This window comes from Notamacropus eugenii, chromosome 1 (assembly GCF_028372415.1).
Source record: "Notamacropus eugenii isolate mMacEug1 chromosome 1, mMacEug1.pri_v2, whole genome shotgun sequence".
Classification (NCBI taxonomy): Eukaryota; Metazoa; Chordata; class Mammalia; order Diprotodontia; family Macropodidae; genus Notamacropus; species Notamacropus eugenii.
In genome coordinates this window covers 58,584,522-58,611,658 of record NC_092872.1, presented here as the reverse complement: position 1 = coordinate 58,611,658, position 27,137 = coordinate 58,584,522, and the positions used below count along the sequence as shown (strand labels likewise).

At 41.2% G+C, this 27,137-nt stretch overlaps 1 protein-coding gene across 2 annotated transcripts in view; it reads left to right on the top strand.

The window, feature by feature from the left end:
- Positions 1-27,137, top strand: part of SRL (sarcalumenin) — a 71,241-nt gene that overhangs the window by 26,122 nt on the left and 17,982 nt on the right. The window contains exon 2 of one of the 2 annotated variants that reach the window (XM_072603342.1): positions 20,707-21,948. The exons of the other annotated variant lie outside the window; for it this stretch is intronic. Within the exon in view, the coding sequence (XP_072459443.1) occupies positions 20,707-21,948 (1,242 nt within the window). The remainder of the gene's footprint in view (positions 1-20,706; positions 21,949-27,137) is intronic. 2 annotated transcript variants of the gene reach the window in all.

Here is a 27,137-nt window from a genome sequence, read left to right as displayed (position 1 = left end):
CTCTGTCCTTGGTTTTGACCTTTCTCTCTGATAGGTTGGGGGCAGGAATACAAAGGAACTGAGAGATTGGTAGCCTTAGACATCCTTCTCCTTGGCAGTGGGGATAGAATGTTAACAATGCAGAATAAACTTAGAAGTATGTTGTGGGTATATCTTCAACCCCCATCTCCCCACCACTAGAGAACTCATTGTTAAACATTCATCGGTACACACCACTGTGTCTAAAACTTATTCTGGTTCTAGACCACTCAGGAGGTATGGCCTTGGCCTAATTTGGCCTGGGGGACTTTGTTCTCTATAGTAATAATAATCCCTTATTGGGAAATGCTCTTTTACACCTATTATTTTTTTTTTCATTGACTGCACAATTTTATTTTATTTTATTTTATTTTTTTTTTATTTTGTAATGTTTAACAATCACTGCCATACAATTGCGATTTTATCCCTCCCCACCTACTCCCCACTACCCCCGTCCCTCCCCACTACCCCCGTCCCTCCCCACGACTGCATATAATTCTGTATAGATTCTACATATACTTTCCTATTGAGTATATTTTCACTATAGTCATGCTATGTAGTCAGACTAAGATAAATGAAAGAAATCGTATAACAAATCAGAACGTGATACACAAACACATACACATACACAAACATGATCTGCTACAATATGTGAGTGACTTCCATATTTCTCTCTCTGAGTGTGGCAGGCATTTTGCCTTGAGATCCTCCATTGGGATTTTTTTTTTTTTTTGGTAAGAAGTTCTTGTGTTATTACAAAAATCTAAGTCTACCAGAAAAAACTCTCACACACTGTGGTTGTTGCTGTGCATAAAGTTCTCCTGGTTCTGCTCCTTTCACTCAGCATCAGGTCATATAAGTCCTTCCAGGCCTCTCTGAAGTCCTCTTGTTCATCATTTCTTATGGCACAATAGTACTCCATTACATTCATATACCATAATTTATTCAGCCATTCCCCAATTGATGGACATCCCCTTGACTTCCAGTTTTTGGCAACTACATAGAGTGCTGCTATAAATATTTTTGTACATGTGGGACCCTTTCCCATTTTTATGATCTCTTGGGGATATTTTTACACCTATTATTTCATTTAATTCACACAAAACACGTGTTAGCTCCCTTTAATGAGAAAAAGTGTAGCATTGTAGATAGACTGATAGTATTGGAGTCAGGAAACCTGGGTTTAAATCCTACTTCAAACACTGAGTAACTGCGTGGATAGAATGTGGTACAGTGAAGATCTCTAGATTTAGAGTCAAGGGACCTAAGTTCAAATCTTAGTTCATCTTATGCAACCTTGGGCAAGTCTCTTCACTCTCCTAGCCCTCAGTTTCTTCCTCTGTATAACTGGGGAGGGTTCAACTAAATGACCCCTAAAATCCCTTCCAATTCTAAATATATGATCCTACTTTTCCTTCCATTGAGCAAGTCAGTTACCTCTAGGAGCCACAACATGGTCACAGAGGAATGTAATCATTATCTCACAGGATGGAAGGAGATGATATATGGAAATTCTTTTCCAACCATAAAGGATCAGAGAAATGCAAGCTGTCAGAAGATTGAGGCCCAAGGACATATGATGAGTATGGTGGTAGACTTGGTATTAAAACCTGCCTTTCTTGAAGATTATGCTTCTGATGAGGGTATTAAGGGACAAAGGGACCATATTAGTTTTCACCTGAAGTCTACTTCATTAATCATAGAGGTACTCCAAACATCTAACCCTAATTCTGCTCAGCTCACAATGATTCGGTCATCTCCCCTCAAAATTGCTTATATTTTTTGCCTGTTCCACCTTTTTGGTTTTTGAGTTCCATGCTTTTTGCTGATGTAAAAATGATCTCAAGAGGAGGCATGGTAAAGGGAATGGAGTGCAAGCCTTAGAGTGAGGACTGTGTTATGGAGTCTAGAACACTTGAGTTTGAATCCTGTCTCAGACACTTACTAGTTGTATGACCTTAGGCAGGTCAATTAACATTGAGCCTCATTTTCCTTCTCTGCAAAATGAGAGAGTGGATCACCATGACCTCTAAGGTCCCTTTTAGTTCTTACAGACTATGTGGTCATAGGCAAGTCAATTAACCCTTCAAGTGCCCTCAGACAACTCTCTAAGATTGTAAACTACAAAGGAGTTGCTGGTATACATTGATAGGAGTTTCCACACTGGGAGTTCCCAACCTGATAAAATCACAAATCTGGATTTTAAAAAAAATCCTCAAACATTTATGATGTGAGTATCTGCCCTTGAGTTGTTAGGGGCTTTTTGGGTAGGATTTGTCCTTCTATAGAAACTAGACCTTCTTACTTCCAACTTGGAGTTCTGTCCCTCATATCTCATGTTGTTCTAAATCTGTGACGGGAATTAGTCAGGGGTTATTGTTGTTGTGGTTCTTGAAGAGGACTGATGATAACATGAGGGTGATATCTTGCCTTGCTCATGAGTTGGATTTAAGGGAGGCAGAGTTATGAAAAGTTGTCAGCCTCACTGTCTCCTCCAGAGTCATCTGAGTCCAGTGACAAGACAAAGATCAAGACAACTGGTGATGACCCAGCATTCAGTGGGTGATTTTAACCTTCTAAATGAAGGTCTTTCCCAGGTCTCAGTTTGTCTGAAGCAACGTCCATTCAGTGACATGGCAAGTGATTGGGCCATCTCTTGTCTCAATTCTTACCTAGCTAAGTGAGACCCAAAGAGGACCAAAGGGACTGTATTGTTTCTGTATTGTCACAGTGGAAAGTCTATTGCTATGGCCCTAGCATGGTCTCTGGAAGGAAGGAAGGTCTGATTTTCCATAATCCAATCAAGGTCAGACACTTTGAAAGGAACCCTAGTCTTACCAGGGCTCTTGGGCTGACCTGAGTTCAACACTCCAAAGATCCACCAATTCTAGGACATGTAGGGAGCTGGGTGGAGGTTCCATATGACCTCTGTTAGGGAAACTTTATGGGGGCAGAGAAGTTGTTCTCCCCAGACTCCTATATAAACTGACATTTCAGAACTCAGGAGAAGGGAGGTTATAGCTATCTGCCTTCTGTCCTGCTGAGCCTGACCTATCTAATCCCTCTCCTAGAACCTGTAGAGCTCAAGATTCTTGCTGAGGGATGATGATCCCTAGGTCCCTCTGGATCAAGCTGAGTGTATGTAAAGATTGAGTGCCAGGGGATAGACCTGTCATTATCTGGTGAGGACCAGCTTACAGTAAAATAGTGACATGAATGAAGCTGGTATTTAGTGTTTCCTTTACCATTCATTTTCTGTGCCTCTTTTCCTCCCTTTCAATTCTTTTCTATCCATTCCCCAAGAATCCATTCTCTCTTGATGTTCTTTTCTGTGAAATGGGAAAGGATTTTTGAAAATTTGATACATTGAAAAATTGATTGTCTTGGCACCGAAAATACTTTCCAAAAAGAAAACTCCTCATAAGAAAGCACCTACTGGAATGACTGGCCCTGAGACTGCATGTCATCTTCTACTTTTGTCATTTACTGAAGGTGTGCTTTGACGTTAATCCTTTGGTACCAACCATTTTTTAGTGTTGGCTTGTTTTGCTGTCTTCTAGTAACTGTTTTTCATTTACACCATTGTGTTCATTATGTATATGATTCTTTTGACTTTACTTTCTTACATCTATATTGTTTCATATGCCTTCCTACATGTTTCTGAATTTTTTGTATTAGTCATTCTTGTGAGTGGTAGGAAAGGAAATTATTCATGTAGAGGGGTTAGGGATTCTTATGCCTTTTATGAGTGGATTTTTGGTTTTTGCATTTTAAAAGAAGATGAGAAGGCATTGCTTAACTCAAAGAAAAAAATTACTTAGGCATCAATAATAGGTCTGTGGGAAATAATTTTTCTTTAAAGGGGAGGAGAGCACAAAGAAATTTTTGGTAACTGTCCCTCCACTGCCCCAACTATAAGCTTGGGGAACTCTGTGGGATAATAATGGATTCTACTCATTTTCTGAGATCTAATGATATGTTTTTGAAAAATATTTTGTCCCATGATCTCAAAAAAAATTTTTTTTACGGGAGGGAGAGGTGGTGGTCAGGGAATGGGAGGAAACAAAGAATTAGATTAGCTGCCATGTCTGGCAGGGTCAAAGCCTTCCTTAGTGGGAATGGGAGTGGGAGAAATGACACATGAGGAGTCATTCCTGTAATTGAGTACCTTTGTCATTACCCCACCTGCTGACTGAATGATCTCAGGTCCAGTACAGAGACAGTCCATAGTGATGGGATCAGATTCATTATTAGGACCTTAGCTAAGGGACTCAAGGAATCCTCTAAGGACTGCTGCCTTTTCCACTGGTCATTTTATGTAGAGAACACAACTAGTTACCTTTCTGTAGAAAACAAGTGATGTCCAGCAAAACATCTTAACAGGGAATTCTAGGGAAGGGGATTCACAAAGTTTCAGCAAACATTTTTCCTCCTGGCTAGGCGTTTATCTGCCTGCAAAGTGGTCTGGACCTCTTAATAGTAGCCAACACTTAGGGAGTGCTTTAAGGTTTGATCCTTACATTTGATCCCTACAACCGTCCTGCGAGGTAGATACTATTATTATCATCCCCATTTTATAGATGAGGAGACTGAGGCTGAAAGCAGTTAAATGATTTGCCCACATAGCTATTAAGTGTCTAAGTCAAGACTGGAGGCAGAACTTCCTGACTTTAGTTTTGGCACTCTATCTATTATAACACCTAGCTGCCTAAAGAAAATTCCATACAAAATAAGATAACGATTTAGTGATTCTTGTCAACAAACATCTGAGGGCCTAAAAGAGACCAAAAATAAGTCTTGGATGCCAGCAGAAGCCATTGAGACACATTTATTAACTCCAGCGGAGCTTATAACTAATTAAACTTTTTTCCTATATGCCAGGCATTGTGTTAGGCACTAGGGATACAGAGATAAAAATGAAATAGTCTCTGTCCTCAATGAACTTACATTCTATTGAAGGAGTCAGTTTGTATCTGCATATATGTACCTATGCCTGGAGTATTGGAGGCATCGAATACATGTTTGTCAACTGATTGGTGGATGCAAAACATTACAAAATAAATGGAAGATAATTTTTTTTTGGCAGGTGCACCAGGAAAGGCTTCATGTGGGAGGTGGCTTTTAAATTGATCTTTGAAGGAAACTTGGGCTCCTAAGAACTATTCAAAGAAAGGGAGAAATCTGCAGTAGCTGTGATTCACTGCTTACCATCGCTTTCTAAAATGTTCCCAGCTGCATGCTCTGTATGAGATGTCAAAGAGTCTGGCCAAAATGCCTGACTTATGAATGGCTTGTGATTTCTCTGGAAGCTGGGTACAATGGTAGCCTTACCTCTCTGGACAGATGTTTTCAGGGAAGGAAATAGAAATGATTGCTTTGGGAACCCTGGCTCTGTTGCTCATATGCATCATTTTTATACTTGTAAACAACAAAAATATCTGTCACTATAGACTTAATGCAATAGTTCTTTTAAAGAGATAGAGATGAAGGGGTTGCAGAAAATGAGATAAAGGTGAAAAAGGATAAGTTAAAAGAGAAAGCACTGACTCTAAGGCATTATAGGAAGGCCAAATGGGTGAGGAATACAGGTTGAAATGTAACTCATAGAGCTACGTCCTATTAGTGCGATTAGTGCAAATGATGACTTCCAGGAAGTGGTCATATTATTCAAAATTATAATTATGTGTAAAATATATTCCAACTCAAGGGAAATGTGGAGTGTAAATTTGAATAATGCAACTATTTTAAGATATTTCAAGGAATTTCTTATTCACACTAATTGGGACTTAACTGTACACGTATGTGAAAGATGCTACTGATATACTGGAAAATGCACTGGATTTGTCAATAAAAGACCTGCATTTCCTTGCATTCTGGCTTTGGGCAAGTCAGCTAACCTCTATGAACCTCAGTTGCCCCATCTGTAAAGTAGAGGTGCTAAGAAATGAATCATTTTGTAATGTAAAGCTCTATATTATAAGTGTAAACTATTTTTATTAGGAGGATTTGAGGTTCTGAACTGAGTTTCTTTGCCTTCTACATCAACTTCCAACAAAAAAAGTGAGGTCCAGGTCAGTCAAAACACAACATCTGGGGTGCTGACTCCTTGGCTTATGTTTCTACCATGAGCTTAAATACCCTTCTTGTGGGTGAGGGCTGATGGGGATCTGTTAGTAACAGTGGGTTAACACATGTTGCTAATGAAGTCAAGGTCATAGGCATGGTCCCTGAGGGAGTTAGGTAGCTTTGTTCTGTTTCATGGCTGTTAACTATACCCTTGGCCTCAGCCAGCTGTCTCACAAATGTGCGGGCCATTAGTCACACATTTGAGGACTGGATAAGAATATATAGATGACTCAGTGGGAGTCTATCACAACTGCTGGAAGTACAACTCGGACAAAATTGTGCTCTTAATTCAGTATGATAATATCATTTTGGTGTGCATTATATATATATATATATGTATATATATGTATGTGTATATATGTGTATATACATACATACATATACAAATATATAATTATTACTATGATGATGATGTAGCACCCCCTATGGAATACTGTCCCAACTTGTAGTCATGGATGGGTCCCCAGATAAGTGATTACTCTCAAGGTTCCAGGGTGTACCCTGTGACACTACTAAAATTAAATCTCATGAGCCCCTACTGATGTGCTTTCCATCAGCAATCATGCAACGGACTCACTTAACTCTTAGTAAAGGTATTTATTCCAAAGGACTAGCAAGAATGATAATTACAAAACATTCTTCTGATAAACCTAAAATATACTCTCCCACAAATGTTATGCCCTGTCCGTGAGGAAAGTGACCAAAACTTCAAGTGCAGTGCTTGTAAGAGATTTGTGTAGAGAATGCATACAGTCAAGGCAATTCATAATTCCAACATCTAGTTTTCATGTCCTTTCATGCCTCCAGCTTCAGGTAAGTTGCAATCCTTGACTGGGGTACTTCTGCACTCTTTCAGAAAGGGCAAAGACCTTACCTTAGGACTCAAAGAAGCCTCCCCATTTCTACTTCCCCAAAACCTCTGCCCTGAGGCTTGCTACTTTCCAGGCAGGAAGTGGAAAAGAGGGGTCCTTTGGCACTAACTTTTTATTCCTAGTACACAGATTCTCATGGTGAGAGATGTCACTTTAAATTATGGTGACTAAACAGTACGTTTCCCAGCATTTCATCTGTATAGCCGAGATCATAACTAGGCAATGACCATTTGCCCAATAATGACCAAAGAACTCCTGATAGTCTAAGCAGATAAGCATGTAGGGAAAATATAGAGAGTCAGTCTATTCCCTGGAGACATGTTAATTGTCTCCGCTGCCTACTCTACCACTTTCCTTGGCTTTCATATGCAAATGAGTCCCTCAAAGTCTCACAAATTTTACAAAGCACAAATGAGCCAATTCAAAGTTTTGTATCTTTTACAAAGTGCAAAATGATCCACTCAGATCTGAGAGAGGTCCATTTAAAAATCTCATTGTCTCTTTTACTTTCCTCTTTCATTCTGTGAACTTACCAGTTTGAAAGTACCTTTACATATAAAAACATTCATAGCTCACATTTCTATAGTTCTTTAAGAGTTACAAACATTTGCCTCAAAGACCACCCTGTGGGTTAGGTAGTATGAGTATTATTATCCTCCTTTTAGAGATGGGGAAACTGATGCTCAAAGAAATAAGTGATGCACTATCATCCATACTTGGCTAGTAGGTGTCTGAATCAATTCTCTAACTTGTGTTTTGACCCCAGATCTGGCTTTCTTTGCACTGTACCATACTACAGGGAAAAGGCATGTCTGATATAAAATAATGGAAAGAATCATACTAGGAATTGGAAAACCTGGCTTCTAAGTCTGGTTCTGTAATTAATGAGCCATGGAGCTTGGACAAAATTACTTCTCATTTTTCATCAATTTACTCATTTTAAAAATGAATAGATATTGTATTAGATGTTTTCAATGGTAACACTACCATTCTATGGTCTTGGAAAACATGGAGGGCAAATTCAAGATGGAATCACTTGTGGAAGAGAGAAGAGAAAAGAATAGGAGCTTAGAGGTACATCAGAGGCTGTGGGTCATGAGGGAAGGAGGAACTTGAGTATAGGCATTGAAAGGGGATCTCCCAAAAGCAGACTGGTGCCAAAGTGGGGATGTGAGCAGAGAAATACAAAAATGGCCCACACAGTCCTGTGGTTTTGGGCAGCTGCCTGCAGGGTGAGTGGGAAGGCTGTACCAATTTGTCCTGGCACACTGGTTTTCCCATTGTCCCCAGGGCTGAGGCTGGGGCCCTGCCGAAGCATGTGCTCTGATGTAACTGCTTGCCACTATCAAGGGGCAGGCTGGCTGCCTTGGCAGCAGCACATACAGTACTGGACTCCACGTCTTGGGGATAGACCAGGGCTCATCTTACAATGGAATCATTGCACCCATGGTGTCATCTTTCCCCTGCTCCCACCTTGGCCCCTTCTGCACACTGTCTTAGGGCTCAACGGAAGACTCCATAGAGAGAGAGTGAGCTACATCCTCCTTTCCCATTCTCACTCCTACCACCTCCAGCCACTTCCCAGTCCCACTTGGGTGCAATTTAACTTAATTGAATTTTGTTTGAGATTTTTGAAATCTCTGAATGATTAAAGGGAGCAAGATCACAGGGGAGAAACCTGGTCCAATGGCAGAGCTCTTTTCTAAGAATAGACAGCCCAAAAGGACTTTCATTGAGAGGCCTGTTGAGCCTTCGGGTATCTCCATCAAAGCTCTTGGTCATGTTTTAATACCTAGAGAAAGGTCATTGGTGGGGAATCTTCACCTGAAGCCTCAGTTCATTTTTACTACAAATTAATTGGCAAAAGGTCAGGGGTAGCTGAGCACCATATATTTAAAGCTCTATATAACATTCTAAAGGTCTTGGGAAGGAATGCCCCCTTCCCAGTGGTCTGGAGTATGTGTCTTCCTTCTGGAAATAGTAGATAGTAGATTGGTGTTAGGGAGATTTAAGTTCAAACATTTTCTGATACTTTCTAGCTGTGTGACCATAGGTTTAACCTTAACTTCTCTGAACCTCAGTTTTCTCGTCTAAATGGGGATAATAATATCGATAGTGTTTACCTCCTAGAATTGGTTTGTGGCTCAAATGAGATGTCTGTAAAGTGCTTTGCAAACTTTAAAGTGCTGTCTAAATGAATGTTATCTAAATGTCTATCCTTATCAATGAGCATTTATTATGTGCCTACTATATGCCAAGCACTGTGCTAAGAACTTTGAGATACTTGGGAAAAGGTATCACCAAGGAGCTTATATTACATCTAGTCTGTCTATCTATCAGTATTGTTTTTATTGGGTTGGAGATGCCACATCCAAATCGCTTCCGGGAAAGTAAAATCTTTGGGTTGGAAGAATAAAGACCTTTTACACCCATATTGATTTCTTAAAAATAACTTACATTTCCATAGAGCATCCTGAGTTCAAATCTAGCCTCATTCACTTACTAGCTGTATAATCCTGGGCGAGACACTTAACCCCGTTTGCCTCAGCTTCCTCATCTGTAAAATGATCTGGAGAAGGAAATAACAAAACACTCTAGTATTTTTGCCAAGAAAACCCCAAGTGGAGTCACAAAAAGTTGAACACAACCGAAAAAAATGACAAAAAACCCCTGTTTCTTAAAAATGGCTTCCGTTTATGTGGCGCTTTAAGGTCTAGAAAGCCTTTTATGTGCATAATTTCGTTTTGTCCTCATGTAAGCGGGTGAAACAGATAATGGAAATTTCATTGCTATCCTCTTGAGGCAGCTCTAAATTCTGGGCTAGAGTCAGAAAAATCTTTTTTAAAATCCAGCCTCAGACACTTCTTTAGCTACGTGACCCAGGCAAATCACTTAATCTCTGTCTGCCTCAGTTTCCTTATCTATAAAATGGGGATAATAATAGGACCCAGTTCCCAGGGTTTTTGTGAAGATCAATTGAAATAACATAGTTGAAGCACTTTGAAAACTTCCAAGTTATGCTGAGGAGGAGGAGGAAGAAACATTAGACAAGTTATATGACTTGTACAAAGTTCACATGACCAATAAAGTAGATCTAGAAGTTGAACCCAGGGCTCCTAACTTTAAGCCCAGTGCTCTTCCCATTGCTTCTTCTATTTTTTAAAACAGTTTTCATCGCACATTTTGTGTATGAAATGTGATCTGATCCTGCCATTGTAATTCTTGCACAAATATTTTGAGGTGCAGGCCTGATATCTGCTATACTAGGTCAGCCCCTGTGTGGTTATTTATAGAAACACAGAATGTTGGAGCTGGAAGAGACCTAGTTCAACTCCTTCTTTTGACAGATGAGAAAACTGAGGCTTAGAGGTTAACTCATTTGCTTAAGGTTACCCAGCTAGCAAGTAGCAGAGCTGAAACGTAAACCCTAGTTTCTTAACTGGAATTCTTTTTTACTGTGTTTTATAACATATTTATGATGTTATATTTATATATCATTTATATTATAATTTAATTATTATATTATAGAACAGAATATATTATATTATAATTATTGTATTATACAATATATTATAATATTTATACATTATATTTATATAGCTTATATAAATAACATATAAGATATAGATCATAGCATTATATTTATGCAACTTATATATAACTTATACAAATAAGTATTTATGTAACATACAAATTTTTCATCTGTACCTTCTCATTTGATCAATATAAGCTATTTATGTGGTAGACAAGGCAGAAACAAACAGAACAGGCAGTATTTCAGAGTTAGAAGGGACCCCACAGACCATCTAGTCCAACCCGTACCTGCGTAAGGCTTGCTTCTACAATTTATTTGGTAAGTGCTCATCTAGTCTTTGCTTAAAGCCCCCCGCCTTCTAAGAGATGCCACTTTTAGTTATAATACAATTTATTAGGATGTTTCCCTTATAGCAACACTAAACTAAATGAATGTTAAAAATTTTTTACATGTAATTGGAAAATTTAGCAAAATAAATTAGAAAAATTAGAAAATGACCAAATTAGCATTATATATGCATATATATACACACATATACATACATACATACATACATATATATATATATATGCTAAACTGGTATAAACTACCTTCTTCCCATTGCTTGTGGTTGTGACCTTTGGAGTTAAGCAGAACATATCTAATTCCTATTCCATATGGCATCCCTTCACTTGAAGACAACTATCATGTTTCTCCTAAATCTTCTTTTCTTTAAGCTAAGCATGCCTTGTTCCTCCCACTCATCCTACTATAACTTGAATCCGAGGCTTTCCATACTGTGCTGATTGCCCTCTTCTAGCTTATTAATGGCTTTCCTAAAATATGATATCCAGAATCGAACCCAGTATTCCAAGTGTGGTCTGACCAGAGCAAAATATGATAGGACTCCCATCTTTCTAATCTTAGACACTGTCTCTCTTAATGCAGCCCAAGATTGCATTAATTTTCTTGGCTACCATAGCTACCACTGACATATTGAACTTTTAGTCACTAAAACCCCCAGATCTTTTTCAGACTAACTCCTCTCTAGCCAGTAGGTGAAGTTGTTTTTTTGAATTGCAAAATTTGGAGTTTATTTCTATTAAATTTCTTCTTATTAGATTCAAGTCAATTTTTTTTACCTTGTTTAAGATCTTTTTGGATCTTAACTCTGTCATATAGAGTGCCAACTATCTATCCCAGTTTTGCAGATTTGGCAAGCTTATCATCTATGCTTTCAGCCAAGTAATCAATGAAAATGTTCAAGACCTTATAGAACTGAGTACAGATTCCTGCAGTATTCCACTGGAAGCCTCCTTTCAAGGTGATATGAAACCATTAATGACCACTCTTGGGTGTGGCCATTAAACCATTTCTTTGACAGATTTTACATATAGGGGGAATCAAGGCTTAAAGAAGCTATGTAACATATTGACATGTTAATGGCACAGCTGAGACTAGAATCCAGGCTTCCTATTTCTGTAGCTATTGAGGGTACCAAGAGATTTCTTATCTAATATCAACCTCACCACTTAGATGTTTCAAACATTCCTCCCTGATTACCCCTTCATCCGTTATGGCAATGCCATTTATAGATTTATCTAGTTCTTTGAATCTGTTTGTGTTTTTGTCGATATCATCACTTGGGTGATGAACCTAAACGTAATTACCTTCCCCTTTCCTCATAAAAATTATCTCTGAACCTTCTAGGCAGCAATCTAGTTTAGGAGGTAAGGAGCTGTCCTTAGGTATTGAGGTGCTCTTTGTAGGAGTTATTCACCTGTAGAAGAGAATAACCTTTTCCTTCTGCTCCACCTTGCCCAACTTGATTTTGGACTGTCCTGTTGCATGGATAATTGGAGGGGTTCCTACTGAGGTTCAGTACTAGTCAGAGAAGAGGTTCTTCCAATTTTCCTGGGATTTTGGCAGGCAGCTGCTACATTCTTATGAACCCGTGTCCATTGGCTGGGGCCATTCTTGTTTTGCAAAACCTTGTTGGGGTCTGGCAAGAATGCTGGCTAAACCACCACAGTGAGGTGACCACTTGAAAATGGTAGGCACAGAGTGGCAACCTAAGTGGTAGGGTCATGGATAAAGGGACTGGCCACATCTGCCCACCGGACTAGGGAGACCATGAAGTTCCTCAGAGAGACCGGGTGTCTTTAAATTATCCTAGCTTGACATTCAAGACCCTCCATGATTTCTATCGGCTCTCTCTTTCCTGCTTAATTTTTCCTTTACCTATGCTTTATGCTCTAGTCAAACTTGACTCTCCCAGATAAAGCCTATGCTTTCTCATATCTGAGCCTGTGGAGATAAGAATTATATGAATCATGAATTTAGAGGAGGAAGGGAACTTAGAGGTCAGGTAATCTAATCCCCTCATTTTATAGATGAGGAAACAGGTCTAGGGAGGATGTGGTGAGATGCCTAAGGTCACTCAGGTAGTAGTTTGTCAATGGTAAGGTTTGAACCTGGGTCCCCTAGCTTAGGAGTTACTGTTTTTTCCACTTTAGTGTAATACTTCTATCCTAATCTCTCTGCTTTCATAAATCTTATTATTTTCCTTACACATTTGTTATATTCTATTTTGAATTCTATTTACCTGAGCATGTGTCTAATCACCTCTACCAGACAGCAAGCTCTTCCCTTCCTCCCCGCTCCCTCAGTTCTTGGTACCACATTTTAATAGTATTTTATTTTTCCCCTCAATTGTATGTTAGGGCAATTTTTAGCAGTCATTTTTACAAGATTTTGAGTTCCAAATTTTTCTCCCTCCCCTCTTCCTAAAATGGTAGGCAGATATTATACATGTTCTATCATGTAAAACGTATTTCCATATTAGTCACAGTTGTGAAAGAAGAAACAGATCAAAGGGGAAAAAACACAAAAATGAATAAAGGAAGTGAAAGAAGTATGCTTTGATCTGCATTCAGAGTCCATCAGTTCTTTATCTGGATGTGGATGACATCAGGAAAATGATTGCCATGACTTGCAAGTAAATTGGATATAGCATTTTCCTTTGTGAGTCTTTTGTCTTGTCTTGCATCACTGTGTTGCTGAGAAGAATGTTGCTGATTCTGTGTACAATGTTTTCCTTGTTCCGCTCATTTCACTTTGTATCAATTTGTACAAGTCTTTCCAGGTTTTTCTGAAATCTGTTGTTCACATTTCTTGTTGCACAATAGTATTCCATTATATTATATACCACAGCTTGTTCAGCCATTCCCCAGCTGATGGACATCCCCTCAATTTCCAATATTTTGCCATCACAAAAAAAAGGCTGATATAAATATTTCTGCACATGTAGGTCCTTTCCCCTTTTTTTTGATCTCTTTGGCATACAGACCTAGCAGTGGTATTGCTGCATCAAAGAGTATGCACAGTTTGGTTGCCTTTTGGGAATAGTGCTGAATTGCTCTCTAGAATGGTTGAATCATTTCACAAATCCACCCAATAGTGCATTAGTGTTCCAATTTTCCCACACCATTTCCAACATTTATCATTTTCCTTTTTCGTCATATTAGCCAATCTGATAGGTATGTGGTGGTACCTCAGAGTTGTTTTTAATTTGCATTTCTCCAAACAAAAGTGATTTAGAGCACTTCTTCACATGCCTATAGATAGTTTTGATTTCTTCATCTGAAAACTGCTTGTACATATCCTTTGACCATTTATCAGTTGGTGAATGGCTCACATTCTTATAAGTTTGACTCAGTTCTCTATATATTTTAGAAATGAGGCCTTTATCAGAGACACTTGCTGTAAAGATTGCTTCTCAGCTTTCTACTTTCCTTCTAATCTTGGTTGCATTGGGTTTGGTTGTGCAAAAGCTTTTAAATTTAATATAATAAAAATTATCTATTTTACCTTTCATAATGCTCTCTCTTATTCAGTCATGAACCTGTAATTCACTTAACTTCTTTAAAAATTTGGATGCTATGCCTCTTGGTGCATATATGTTTAGTATTGATATTATTTCATTGTCTATGGTTCCTTTTAGCAAGATGTAGTTTCCTTCTTTATCTCTTTTAATTAGGTCTATTTTTGTTTTTGCTTTGTCAGGATAGCTACTTCTGCTTTTTTTACTTCAGTGTAAGCATAATAGATTTTTCTCCAGTCCCTTACCTTTACTTTACTCTGTGTATGTCTCACTTCTTCAAGTGTGTTTCTTGTAGACAACTTATTGTAGGATTCTTGTTTTTAATCTACTTTGCTTATCTCCTTCCATTTTATGGGAGAGTTCATCTCATTCACAGTCACAGTTATGATTCTTATTGTGTATTTCCCTCCATCTTATTTTTCCTCCTGTTTGTCCTCTCTCCCCTTTCACCCTTTCCCTCCTTGACAGAGTTTTGCTTCTGTCTACTACTTTCCCTGGTCTTCAGTCCCCCACCCCCACCCCCTTTTACTTAATCTCCTTCCCACCTACTTTCCTGTTGGGTAAGATAAATTTCTATGTTTAACTGATTGTGTATATGATTCCCTCTTTGAGCTTGATTAGAGTAATGTTCAAGTGATACCCATCCCTTACCCTCCCATCTTTCCTTCCACTGTAATAGGTTTTTCATGCCTCTTCATGTGAAATAATTTATCTCATTCTACCTCTTCCTTTTGCACCCAGCATACTCCTCTTTCTTACCCCTTAATTATTTTTTTATGTCATTTCCTCTAATTCACCTTATACCTATACCCTCTGTCTATGTATATTACTTCTAGCTGTACCATTAGTGGTACAGTTTTTAAGAATTACAAGTATCATCTTCTCATGTAGGGATGTAAACAGTTGAGCTCTATTGAATCCTTTATGTTTTCTCTTCCCTGTCCCCCTTTTTAGGCTTATCATGGGCCTTGATATTAGAGATCAAATTTTTTTTTTTGTTCAATTCTGGTCTTTTTCTTATGAAAGCTTGAAATTCTTCTATTTCATTGGATGACCATTTTTCCCATTGAAGTGTTATTCTTAATTTCACTGGATAGGTGATTCTTGGTTGTGGTCCTATCTCCTTTGCCTTCTGGAATATCATGTTCCATGACCTCTGGTCCTTAAATGTTGCAGCTTCTAAGTCCTGTGTAATCCTGATTGTGGTTCCCCAATATTTGAATTGTTTCTTTCTGGTCACTTGCAGTATTTTTTCCTTGACATAGAATTCTTCTGTAATTTGGCTACAACGTTCCTTGGAGTTTTTGTTTTAGGATCTCTTTCTTGAAGTGATTGGCTAATTCTTTCAATGCCTGTTTTATCCTCTAGTTCTAGGATATCAGGGCAGTTTTCCTTGATGATTTCTTGAAAGATGCTCTCCAGATCCTCCTTTTGATGACTTTCAAGTAGTCCGGTGACTTTGACATTGCCTCTCCTGGATTTGTTTTCCAGGTCAGTTGTTTTTCCAATGAGGTATTTTACATTTTCTTCTATTTGTTCTTTCTTATGAATTTGTTTGATTGATTCTTGATGTCCCATGGAGTCATTAACTTCCACTTGCCTAATTCTAACTTTTAAGGAGTTGTTTTCCTCTATTAGCTTTTATACTTCCTTTTCCATTTGATCAATTTTACTTTTTAAGCAGTTGTCTTTTTCCAAGCTCTTGACTCTTTTTTCATAATTCTCTTGCATCACTCATTTCTTTTCCTAATTTTTCTTTTACCTCTCTTATTTGATTTTTAAGCTCCTTTTTTGAGATCTTCCACGAGTTCTGTCTGGGGTTGAGACCACTTCTCATTTTTTCCTTTGGAGTTTTGTCCATGGGTGTTTTGCCATAGTTGTCCTCTTCTGAGTTTGTGTCTTGATCTTCTCTGTCACCATGATCACTTTCTATGGTCAGATTCTTTTGTTGTTGTTGTTTTATGCACATCTTTTTGTGGGTCTTTCCCCTTTCTTTTTTGAGCCCTGTTCCTGAAGTGGAAGCAGCATTGTCTCAGGCTCCTTGTTCCAGGGGCTGCAGGCCCTGGTTTCTATCTAGTGCTGCACTGATGTTGCCCTGAGGCCCACAGGGGACCCTCATGTCTGTCCCTTCACTGAGGGGAGGGGGTAGGGGGTAGCTATCGTTACTGGAGATCATAGGGTCTGACAGCTTATCTGGTGCTTAGCCAGGGTCCTAGTGATGGTATCTGGCATGTACTGAGGCCAGTGGGGTGTTTCTGTGTTTCAATGAAGCATGTGGAGGGGGCCCCAGCACTGCTGCCTGTTTGCTTAGGGTTTGTGTTTACCTGTTTGTGTTGTAGGATTTGTGTCTACCTGTTTGCCTGGGGCTATTCTGAAGCACGTGGAGGTCTGGCTGCCTGTTTTGAATAATAAACTCTTTGCAAATGGGGACTTTGTCTTATTTAGCTTTGTCTCTGTGACTGTGCCCATCGTTATGTATTACACATAGTAGGGGCTCAACAAATGAATTACTAACTAGGACTGGCTTCCCCAGGCAAGGGAGTAGGCTGTATGCTGCCAGTAGCTGTCACCATAGAACTGTTTGGTAAATGAAGTTTGGTTTTCCTTCCCTTCCTCTGGCCCCTAGGCAGACCAAATGCTATAGCAGTAAACACCTTGGCATACACAGGAGGGCCTGCCGCACAGGTTCTTAGATTTGTTTTTCTAAAAGGAAAGCAACTTTTGAGGGGTCAACAATCACTTTAATCAAACACATATACCAGCGGAGAAAATACAAGCAGAGAAATAAAGACCAATAGACAGGGCTTCCAGCTGTCTGACCATAGGTGATACATACATCATTACCAGAGAGAGAAGCACCAACATTCAGGTATGAGCCTTCATAGGAAACAAGCCTCCTATAATCGAGCTCCCTTTAATGGCCCCACCTGAGACCAGTCAATGGACAGGGAAGATTTTTAACTCCTATTAGGGATGCATGGAAATCTAGGGGGAGGTTTACCATTTTCCATTCCCTTATAGTTAATTCCTCTCTCTCTCTACTTCCTCCCCTCAGGCTGATCAGGGACAAAGGGTCTTAGGATCATAGCACTCAGAAGGATCTTAGAGATCAAACACCACCCCCTCCTGCCCACCCCCTTTTTTAAATTGGGGAAACTTAGGCCCAGAGAAGTAATAAGATCATATATTTAAAGCTAGAAAGGTCTATCTGACCCTCTCACTTTACAGAAGAAGAAACTGGGACCCAGTGAGGTTAAGTGACTTGCCTAGGGTCATTCAGTAAGGTGTCTGAAGCATGGTTTGAATCCAGTTCCTGACTCCAAATAGAATTAGTGACAGCTATGAGAGCACCAGTCTCCTAAGCCCCAGTCTGATACATTTTGCTTTTTATCACACTGCTGCTTTTACAATCAAGAATTCCCCTGAGGGGAGCTGCCCCAGGAGTAAATGCTACGCCACATGAAAATTGGAGGGGGGGGGGGGGCAAAGGGATTAGCCCAGGAAGGGTTGGCCTGCATGTATTTGGATAGTTACTACTTTTCTGGTAGGATTATGGGAGAACTCAAAGCCGCTCATTTTCCTCTGGCATATTAAAACTCTTATTTGTTTCCCCAGCTTGCTAGAGTGCCAGAGGTCTTCACCATTTATGGTCCCTTTTTTTGGGGGGAGGGGTTTTGTCTCTTGAAGGTCCCTGTTAAGATGGACAGATACCTTAACTATCTGGGGCTAATTCTTAATTGTAAAATAGGGCTGTGTAACAGTAAGTACCCTGATATATACAGGGGGGCCTGCTGTCACAGGTTCTTTGATTTGCTTTTCTAAAAGGAAAGCAACTTTTGAGGGGTCAGCAATCACTTTAATCAAGCACATATAGCATTCATTTAGTTCAAGGGAAAAAGTCAGCACCATGAACTTCAGAGAAAATACAGAGAAATACAGATCAACGCACAGTGCTTCCAGCTGCCTGACATAAGCAGTACCTGCATCATAGATCAACAGACAGATCCAACTGTCTGACCATTACATATATAGTTACCAGAGAGAGAAGCACCAACATCTGGGTTTTCAAAGCCGAGAGATTCTGTTTAGCAGCTTTCCAGAGTCTTCTTACCAAAAAAACAACCCCCAAAAAACCTCTTCCAGTCACTAAGCCCCAAAGTAAAATCTCACCCTCAGAATATTTATACATTTTTTAGAGCCAGAGGGCATCACAACCTTTGAGAACTAGTGCCTCATTAGAAACTTAACAAAAGGTGTGGGCCTTCCTACAAACCAAATCTTCCTTCATCAAATTCCCCTTAATGGGCAGGCCTATTAATGGGTGAGAAAGATCTTCTTTAATCACACTATTCAATCGGGGGCACTTGATTTTACTAAAACAACAACAACAAAAAAGCATTATCAAGACAGGTTGGGATGGATGATTCCCTAAGGCTCTTTCTAGCTTGGATATTCTATGCTTCTATGATTCTTGGGATCCAGGAGGGTTAGGCATTAAGCCACAGTCACTCATTAACACCTTAATGTAGCTTAGTTTATTTCTTGGAGGATAGGATTTGGGGAGGATCAGGGAGCAACTTGAGGGCACTGAGATTCAAATATGATATCCTAGGTAACTTGAAAGCATTAAATACCTCAAAGGAGGGGATGCTGAAAGAGGGATAAAGGTACTCAAAAGACAGCTTCTATAATAGAAAGTGCACTGATTCTAGGAGTCAGAAGACCTAATCTTCTATTTCTTGTTCTGCTACTAAATATCTGTGTGACCTTGGAGAAATCTTTCACCTCTCTGAACCTCAGCTTCCTTCTCTATAGGGAGAAAACAATCCTTTGCTTTTCTCAAGGAGATAGTAGAAGGATCTAAGGAGGGAATGGACGCTAAGTTCAAAGGGCTATGCAAATTTATCAGATTATTGTTATTTTTTTGTCAAAGTTAACCAAAACCTTCTTCCAGAATACTGGACCCTGACGAGGTTATTGAAAAATTGTTCCTTCCAAACAGCTTCAGGCCTTCAGGATTGATCCTGGTCTTTGATGCCCCAGGCCTAACGAGACAGGTTAGGGAGTACAGGATTTTAGGAGTTGCTTATCTGCAGAGAAGAGCATCCTTATCTCAGGAATGCCAGCACTGTTGTCCAATGCCTATCTGGGGATAGAAAGTGGAGGAGAGAAGTGAAGTCAAGATGCTGTTTTAGCAACTCAGGGTCTGGAATGTCTAGAGCTGGCTTCCTCAGGTAGGCCTAGGCATGTTTGCATATCAGAGGGAAATCAGGGCTCCAAAGGCTCCAAGGCTGGGGAGGGTCTGTTCATTCTAACTGGCTGTTCCTACCCAAGTTCCCCCATAGAAGTAGAGTTAATCTGGGGCTGATGAGTTTTTTTTCTTTCTGATTACTCCTCTCACACTTGCACTTTTCCAGCAAGTTTCCAGCATTCCTTATGAAGACTGGCTTCTAGAAGCCAGGCCATGGGGAACTTTCTTCCTTGCATTTTTTTTTTTTTAATGTACCTCCTCTGCCAAATTCAAGCAGGGGCTAGAGCAGCTAAGGAGAACAGAGATCTAATGAAATACCTGCCCTAAAGGGAACCAGAGGCTGTGTGTGATTTAATGAGGCTGAGAACCACTAACTAATCCCCTAAGTATTTTGACATGTAATCTGAGATAATCTTGCCTGCAAACACCTGTTTTTACCCCATTTGTGGATAGGTATATTAAAAAAAAATACTGTTCTGGTAAATGACCCTAGAATCTATAAGGGTCGAATAGAAGTAGATGCTCTTTTAACAGCTGGCGATTCCTGTTGGTGTTGAACCAATATGTACAACCCCTTTAGAAAGACTTAATTTGCCTTACACACATTTCCATTTCTGTATGCAGTTACAGAGATCTCATGGAAAGTACCTTGGATTAGGGGCTGACCTCTAAGTTAGAGAACCATGTTTTAGTCCCACTTCCACCGCACAATTCATTTATTAAGTGCCAATTAGGTGCAAGGCATCTGATAATATAAGAGAAAAAAATTGTTCTTGTCCTCAATGAATTTACATTCTATTTAACATCTTTTTGAAACCGTTTTGACCTCTTGGAAAGTGGGGCTAATAACATCTTTCCTGTCTACTTCAAAGGTTGTTATGAGAATAAAATGGGCTAGTAGGGGGTAATACCCTAGGGCATTATGCATATCAACTAGCTCCATCATACCTTGAAGGTGAAAGCTAGATATAGTTAGGCTTTTTTGAGGAGCAGACCAAGTGCCAACCCTGTGAAACTGACTGATCATGTTCTAATCATTTAGAACTGCAAGTCTCTGCCCCGGGTGGCACGGAAGATGTTGCCAATTTGTTGGAGAATCAGTTCTCAGCTGGAGACCCAAGTCTAGAGGAGGAGAGGGCACTTTATGCAGACCCGGTTCCTCCAGAGAAGAATCTGCAGCTCCATTTCACAGATGACAGTGAGGCTGAGAATTGGGAAAGGAGAGAGGCTGGTGGGGAGTCCGGGCCCCCTGATAATGCTGAAGTCCACCACAGCCCTGCTTCTGACCCTGAAGCCAATACCTCTACCTTAGAATCAGCTCTGGCCTGGGAAGGTGTCGATGAGGCTGGAGCTGGAAGGAAAGAGGAAGCCCCTGGAGAAGCAGGTGCTCTCCCTGAAGAAGGAAAAGATGACTCTCTAAAGGAAAAGCAGCAGGAACTCAAGGAGGGAGATGTTGCAGAAGGGCAACAGGCAGAGGCTAGACCTGAAGAAGGAAAAGGAGGACCCCCGGAGGAAAAGCAGCACGAGATTATTGAGGGAGATAGTTCAGAAAGGGAAGGGGTTGAGGCTAGCCGCTTGAGTGGGGAATCTGTGACTGAGGGAGGCCCAGAATCTTCTAGGGCAGGAGAGGCTGGAGGCCCAGCTGAAGAGATAGGAGAGGTCCCAGAACACGCTCCAGGAGAAGAGGAAAGAGCAGCAGCGGAACCTGAGTCCTCTCCCATCTCAGAGCATGATGGTGGCCAGGATCCTATGAGAGAAAATGGAGACCAAGAGTCTAGAAAGGCCCCAGCAAACAAGCAGACAGAAATGACAGGGGAAAATGAGTCACCCAAGGCTGATGCTGATACGGAAGGGCCTAAAGGAGAAGAAGAGCCGGAGGCTGGGACAGGAGAAGTGACTGAGGCCCAGGGAGAACCCCAGGGTACCTCGGAGAAAGATCGGAACTTAGAGAGCTCAGCCCCAACCGAGACCAGTGGCAAGGCAGAGGACACTGACAGCTCCAGGGCAGAGAAGGAGGCTGAAGGTCAGACTTCACAAGTAACCAGCCAGGAGCCAGAGGAGGAATCCTCTGAAGAACAAGGAGGGGAGGAAGAGGAGGGACAAGAGTCTGAGGAGTCTGAAGAAGATGCTGGAGAAGTTAGCTCAGAAGAAGAAGGGGAGGAAACTTCTGAGGAAGCTGTCACTGCCCAGGAAGAGCCAGGAGCCATAAGTCATGAGGATCAAGAAGCCAGATTGAATTTAGAAGAGGCAGAGGAGGAAGCCTCAGCAGTTCCAGGTTCCCAAGGCAGGTGGCAGGGTGAGGGGAGGCAGCCTACTGATCCTAGGTTGAAATACGGCCCCAATCCTCCCAAGTATGTGGCATTTGCTACTTGCCCTGTATGCAGGAAGGAGTGGAGAGAGTGAGGACAGGGAGTGAGGTCCCCTGAGATGGGAGCCTTCCCTTGTCCATGACTCTGGAGGCTAACATGAGGCTTCCCATAGTCTCAACTAGGAATTTTTGCAGTCAGGGCAAGCATTACAAACTGATCCTAAAGCAAGAGGAAAGAAGGGCGCCCTCAGTTTTGGTGGGGAGCAAAAGGGTTTGAACAGTACACTGTGCAGGGAGGCAGATTTCCTGGAAAAACTCAAAGCCACTACAGAGCTAGCTAGTACATGCCTTCCCCTAGGACACAGACCATTCAGTAGTTCCAGAGAGGCAAATTGTCTTATTAGATAGAGAACTGGCCTGGGAGTTAGGGAGATCTGAGTTTAAGTATCACCTCTGACATATATGGGTTAGATGAGCTTAAGCAGTCACCTAACCTCTTTACTACCCCAAGCAGCTCACTAGGACTGTAAGTTACAGAGAAGGTGCCTGCATACCTTGCTGGAGGGAATATCCTATATCAGTGAAATCACAGTTCAGGCCTTATTCTGTTTCTTCACTGTATTCTTGATAACTAGGTGCTAAGGTCGGTTTTTTTTTTTTAAACTTGACATCAAAGGACCCACTGTTTTATTGGGGATGGGGTAGGGGGTGGAGCTGCAATCCTTACAGCCAACAGAGAAACGGTTTTTTTTCTTAATGAATGGATTAAAAGAGAGCTTGAAGGCATAAATACCTCCCCCCCCTCCCCAAAGAACCAAAAAGCAAACCAACCAATTCCTAGCTCTCAAAATATTATGTTAGGGCTTAAGAGATCTTCGGTGTCATTTATTCCAAATTCTTTATTTTAGAGGGGAGAAAATTAGGGTCTTCAAGAGGGGAAGTAATGTCCATTGTTACAGAGTAAGGAAGGCTCTGAAATTGAGGGTGAGGCCAGATCATGGAACTCAAATCTCATAAGATTCATAGTATTAGAACTGGAAGGAGCTTAGGATAGCCCTGTAAGTTCTTCAGTAATACAGAAGCAACTGAGCTTGGTAACTCCTTAGGAAAAATGAGTCGTTTTTCTCCTCCTGGTTAAGCTAGTTTCTCAATGACCTGGCACCACTCTGTTCCTGTCCCCTGTCCTCCCCACCCCAGGAGATCTGCTAAACAGCATCCTCAAGAAACCACCTTGTCCAATCCCCCTCCATTTACAGAGGAAAAAACAGAAGCCTAATCTGTATCCGAGCAGGTGTTCTGACTCTTCCTAGTTCTGTGTTCTTTCAGCCAGGTTATTAAGGTTTGGCTTGCCTGAGAAGAATGGGTGAAGCAGCTCATCTGGAGCAGAGGATCCTGAGTTCGTTATTTAGGATGAGAAGCTGAAAGGGCTCATGGTCCTTCTGGGAATATTCTGACCCCGATTTTACCAACCCCATAGGTTCTCATAAGAAGGAAAATTTGAGGTGTGTGTGGGAAGGGCACAGATCTTAGAGGGAAGGAAAAGTTTTCTGGGATTGGGAGGGCAGGTGCATCCACAAGAAGGCGCAGCCCCGCCCCCCCTTCCCCCCCAGCTAGGGTTGGGGTACTGCATCCCTCTCCTGCCTTGACTTACTTACAACTCCTTTTGTCAGGAAAGTTTGAGAAGCCTGGGAGGGTGAAACTTTGAGGGAGAAACAAGGATCCCTAGGATAGAGGAGGCAAAGGTATGTTCAGGAAAGGAATAACCTACCAGCAGGGAGTAAGATGCTATTTCCCCTTCCTTCCCTTCCTCGGCAGAAGGTGCTGAAGGAGCCTCCTTATCTGGGCTGACCACTGCTGGTTCCTGGTCTACTCCTCTGGATTGGTTCACTGAATCAGGGCTAGGTTCCCTCCTCAGCCCTTGGGCCATGGGAGCTTAGACCTCTATCCTAGGCTCTTCTTTTGCAGGCATCTTTTTGTTGTTTTCTCCTCCCTGCTGCTTCTCTGAACTTCCCTGGCCTTCTTCCTAGGGGAGTACAATTAGTTTAAACTTCCTGCCCTGAGGCAAAGAGTTTTAAGGGGAAAAAAATGGATCCAGATAGGAAAATGCATTGCTACAGGAATAGGGATTGTTTAGCTTGGGAAAGAGAAGGCTGGAAGCAAGCAGGGATTTGTGAGGAGTAGGAGGGAAAAAGTATATGGAGGAATGTGGTGTAGTATATAGATGGTGATCAGCAGCTGTTCTCTAACAGGAAGCAGGTTTTAATTAGATTGAGGATAGACTTTAGGTAGGTGTGGCAAACTGTGACACCTCCTTTTCTGGAGGACAGCTAGTTGTACAGTTTTGCCCCAAGGTGGGATGATGGACTGGACAGCTCCAGTTACAGTTATTATTCTGACCCATAAACCATAGAGGTCTTGGCTCCTCTGATTCCAAGGCAGACTGAAGTTAACTAAAATAAGTGCCTGGGATGGTGTAGACCTCAACTTCCAGACCCTCATTGGGAAGTTATCAGATCTTAGATTTAGAGCTATAAGAGGCCTCAGAGGTCACCTGGTCCAACCCCTTCATTTTATAGGTTAAGGAAATTAAGTCTCACTCACCTAAAAAGTATTAGAGTTGAGTCTGAACTCAGGGCTTCCTGAGTCAAGATTCTATCCACTACACCATCCTGCCTCTCCAGAATGATATACTTTCCAACAGAGCTGTAACCAGGAATGAGTGGGATGACTAGATCTTTCTCCTAGGGAGATGAGGATAGCCCTTTAAGTTCTTCAGTAACACAGAAGCAACTGAGCTTGGTAACTCCTTAGGAAAAATGAGTCGTTTTTCTCCTGGTTAAGCTAGTTTCTCAATGACCTGGCACCACTCTGCTCCCGTCCCCTGTCCTCCCCATGCCAGGAAGTCTGCTAAACAGCTTCCTCAAGGTGTACCATTTTCTCTGCAATCTTTACCCCCCATTCCCTTCTTCAGCTGAATTAAAGCAGCATTTCAAGTGACTGGCCTCAGGCACATCTTGTGCTGATCATCAGTATGGCTAGTTGTGGCTCTGCTGTCCAGGGTGGCCCTCAGCAGGCAGTGGTCTCTTAGGGGTTACTCTAGGATCCAGGTAGAGCTGAAGCAACTTTGCACTTCTGCCAAGGAAAGTGGTGTGAGGAAGTGGCCTGGCTCCCTTAATCAGGGGCCCAGGGTGCCAGACCACAGACCAGTCTGATTTCTCTCTCTTTCCACCTCTGTTCCGATGTACACATGAGTCAATCTGCTGCGTTGGGGATGGGGACCTTAAATAAGGCAGCAGCCCCTTAGGACCCTTTGTCTGGGCACAAGATTTCTGAATGACGAAAGGAGTGAGAAACTTCCCCAAAGTCCCATTCCCTCCCTGGTCTCCTGCTTCCCTCAGAGTGGATGCACAAATTGCAGAGTTTCTCCTTGTAGTCATTCTGGGCTCCATTCTAGGGGACTGCTTTCTGGCTTTCAAGCCTACAACTTACTATTCTCTTAAACTTATCCTTGATGGTGTGTTCATGGGTATTCATAGATAGATAGATGGGGAGGGGTTAGAATAACCCCCATTCCTCATAACATATTTACATTTTAACCAGGACTATCTGGAGAATGCCTGATCTTATGAGTGATTTTAATGATGGGCACTGGATGATATCACAGGAGGGTGAAAAGGAGATATTTGGGGCAGAAGGGCATCAAGTGCCATAGCGCAGAAGCAGAGCCATAGGACTGGGCCCCTTACCAAGACGTTCTGGATTCAGCTCTAACTAGCTGACTAGCCATTGCTGAAATGTCAGTATAGGTATTTACCCCTTAGACGCTGGCTGTCCCCACAGATCCAGGCTGGATTTGTGGCTTTGTTTATTGTCTATACTTAAGAAAGTGTTAATAATACAAATTCAACTGAAAGGTATGTGTTTGCATTTTTTCTTCCTCTTCTCTCTCCCAGCCCTGTTGTTAAACATTTACTCCCAGTCCATGTCTTATTTCTCTATAAACATTGTTTGAGCTCCGCAGGAGGACAGTAGAAGGCTCATGGAGTAAAGTCATCACCAGATTGGAGACCTGCTGACTGTATGCTAATATGAATTATAACTATTGTTTGTATAGCTTTTTAAGGTTTGCGAAGTGTTTTATATCCACTCTCTCATTTAAGCCTCACCACACCCCAGGCCTGGAGGTTTCCTTTTTACCCAACGTGTTCACATCATAGTATCATACGCAGATTTAGAGTAACAAGGAACCTCAGAGACGATTGCTTTCCTCATTTTACAAATGGGGAAATTGAGGCTCAGAGAATTTAAATGTCTTACCCAGGATCGCAGAGCTAACAAGATAAGATGTGTTAGTTTCATTTTGTCCGCTCTGTCTTTTTTTTTGTTAGTATCCCTTTGCCTACGCTGCACATTCTGCTTTCTGTGCTTTGTTGTATATAAAGTATCTAGGTGGTGGCCATGGATAGAGGGATGGACCTGGAGTCAGGAAGACCTCAGTTGTAATGGGACCTCAGATACTTAACCGCCTGTAGGAATATAGGCAAGTCACTTAACCTCTGGTGGCTTCAGTTCCTTATCTATAAAACAGGGGCAGTCATTGCATCTATTTCCCAGGGTTGTTGTGAGGATAAAATGAAATAATATTTGCAAACCTTAAATACTAGCTCTTCTCGTTATTACTATTATTATTGTAGTAGTAGTAGTAGTAGTAGTAGTAGTAGTAGTAGTAGTAGTAGTAGTAGTAGTAGTAGTAGTAGTAGTAGTACCTGCTGTGCTCAGTTTCTGGCTCCCTCTGCTCACTCTACCCAGCTATCTTAGTTCTTCTCTGTTCACAGTATTCAGCCAACCTCACAGAGTTGTTCTGAGTACAACATCCTGTAAACCTTACAGTGGCTTATAAATATAAGGTGTTATTATTTACTTCTCTGCTGGCTGCATCTAGTTATGTTGGTTCCCTTACTGTCTACTGTGCTTGGCTAGATTTGTTCCTCTATGCAAGGTTTAATTGGTTTCCTAATCACCTGTGGTGCCTGGTTGGGAATCAGCCCTTGTTTCTTTTTAGGTTTGCTGTATATCCCCTGCCCTCTTAAACCCAGGGGCGATGTGGCACTAAGATTGTGACAACTCTAGGTTAAATATTGTATTCCTTTCCACTCTTCAGCCTT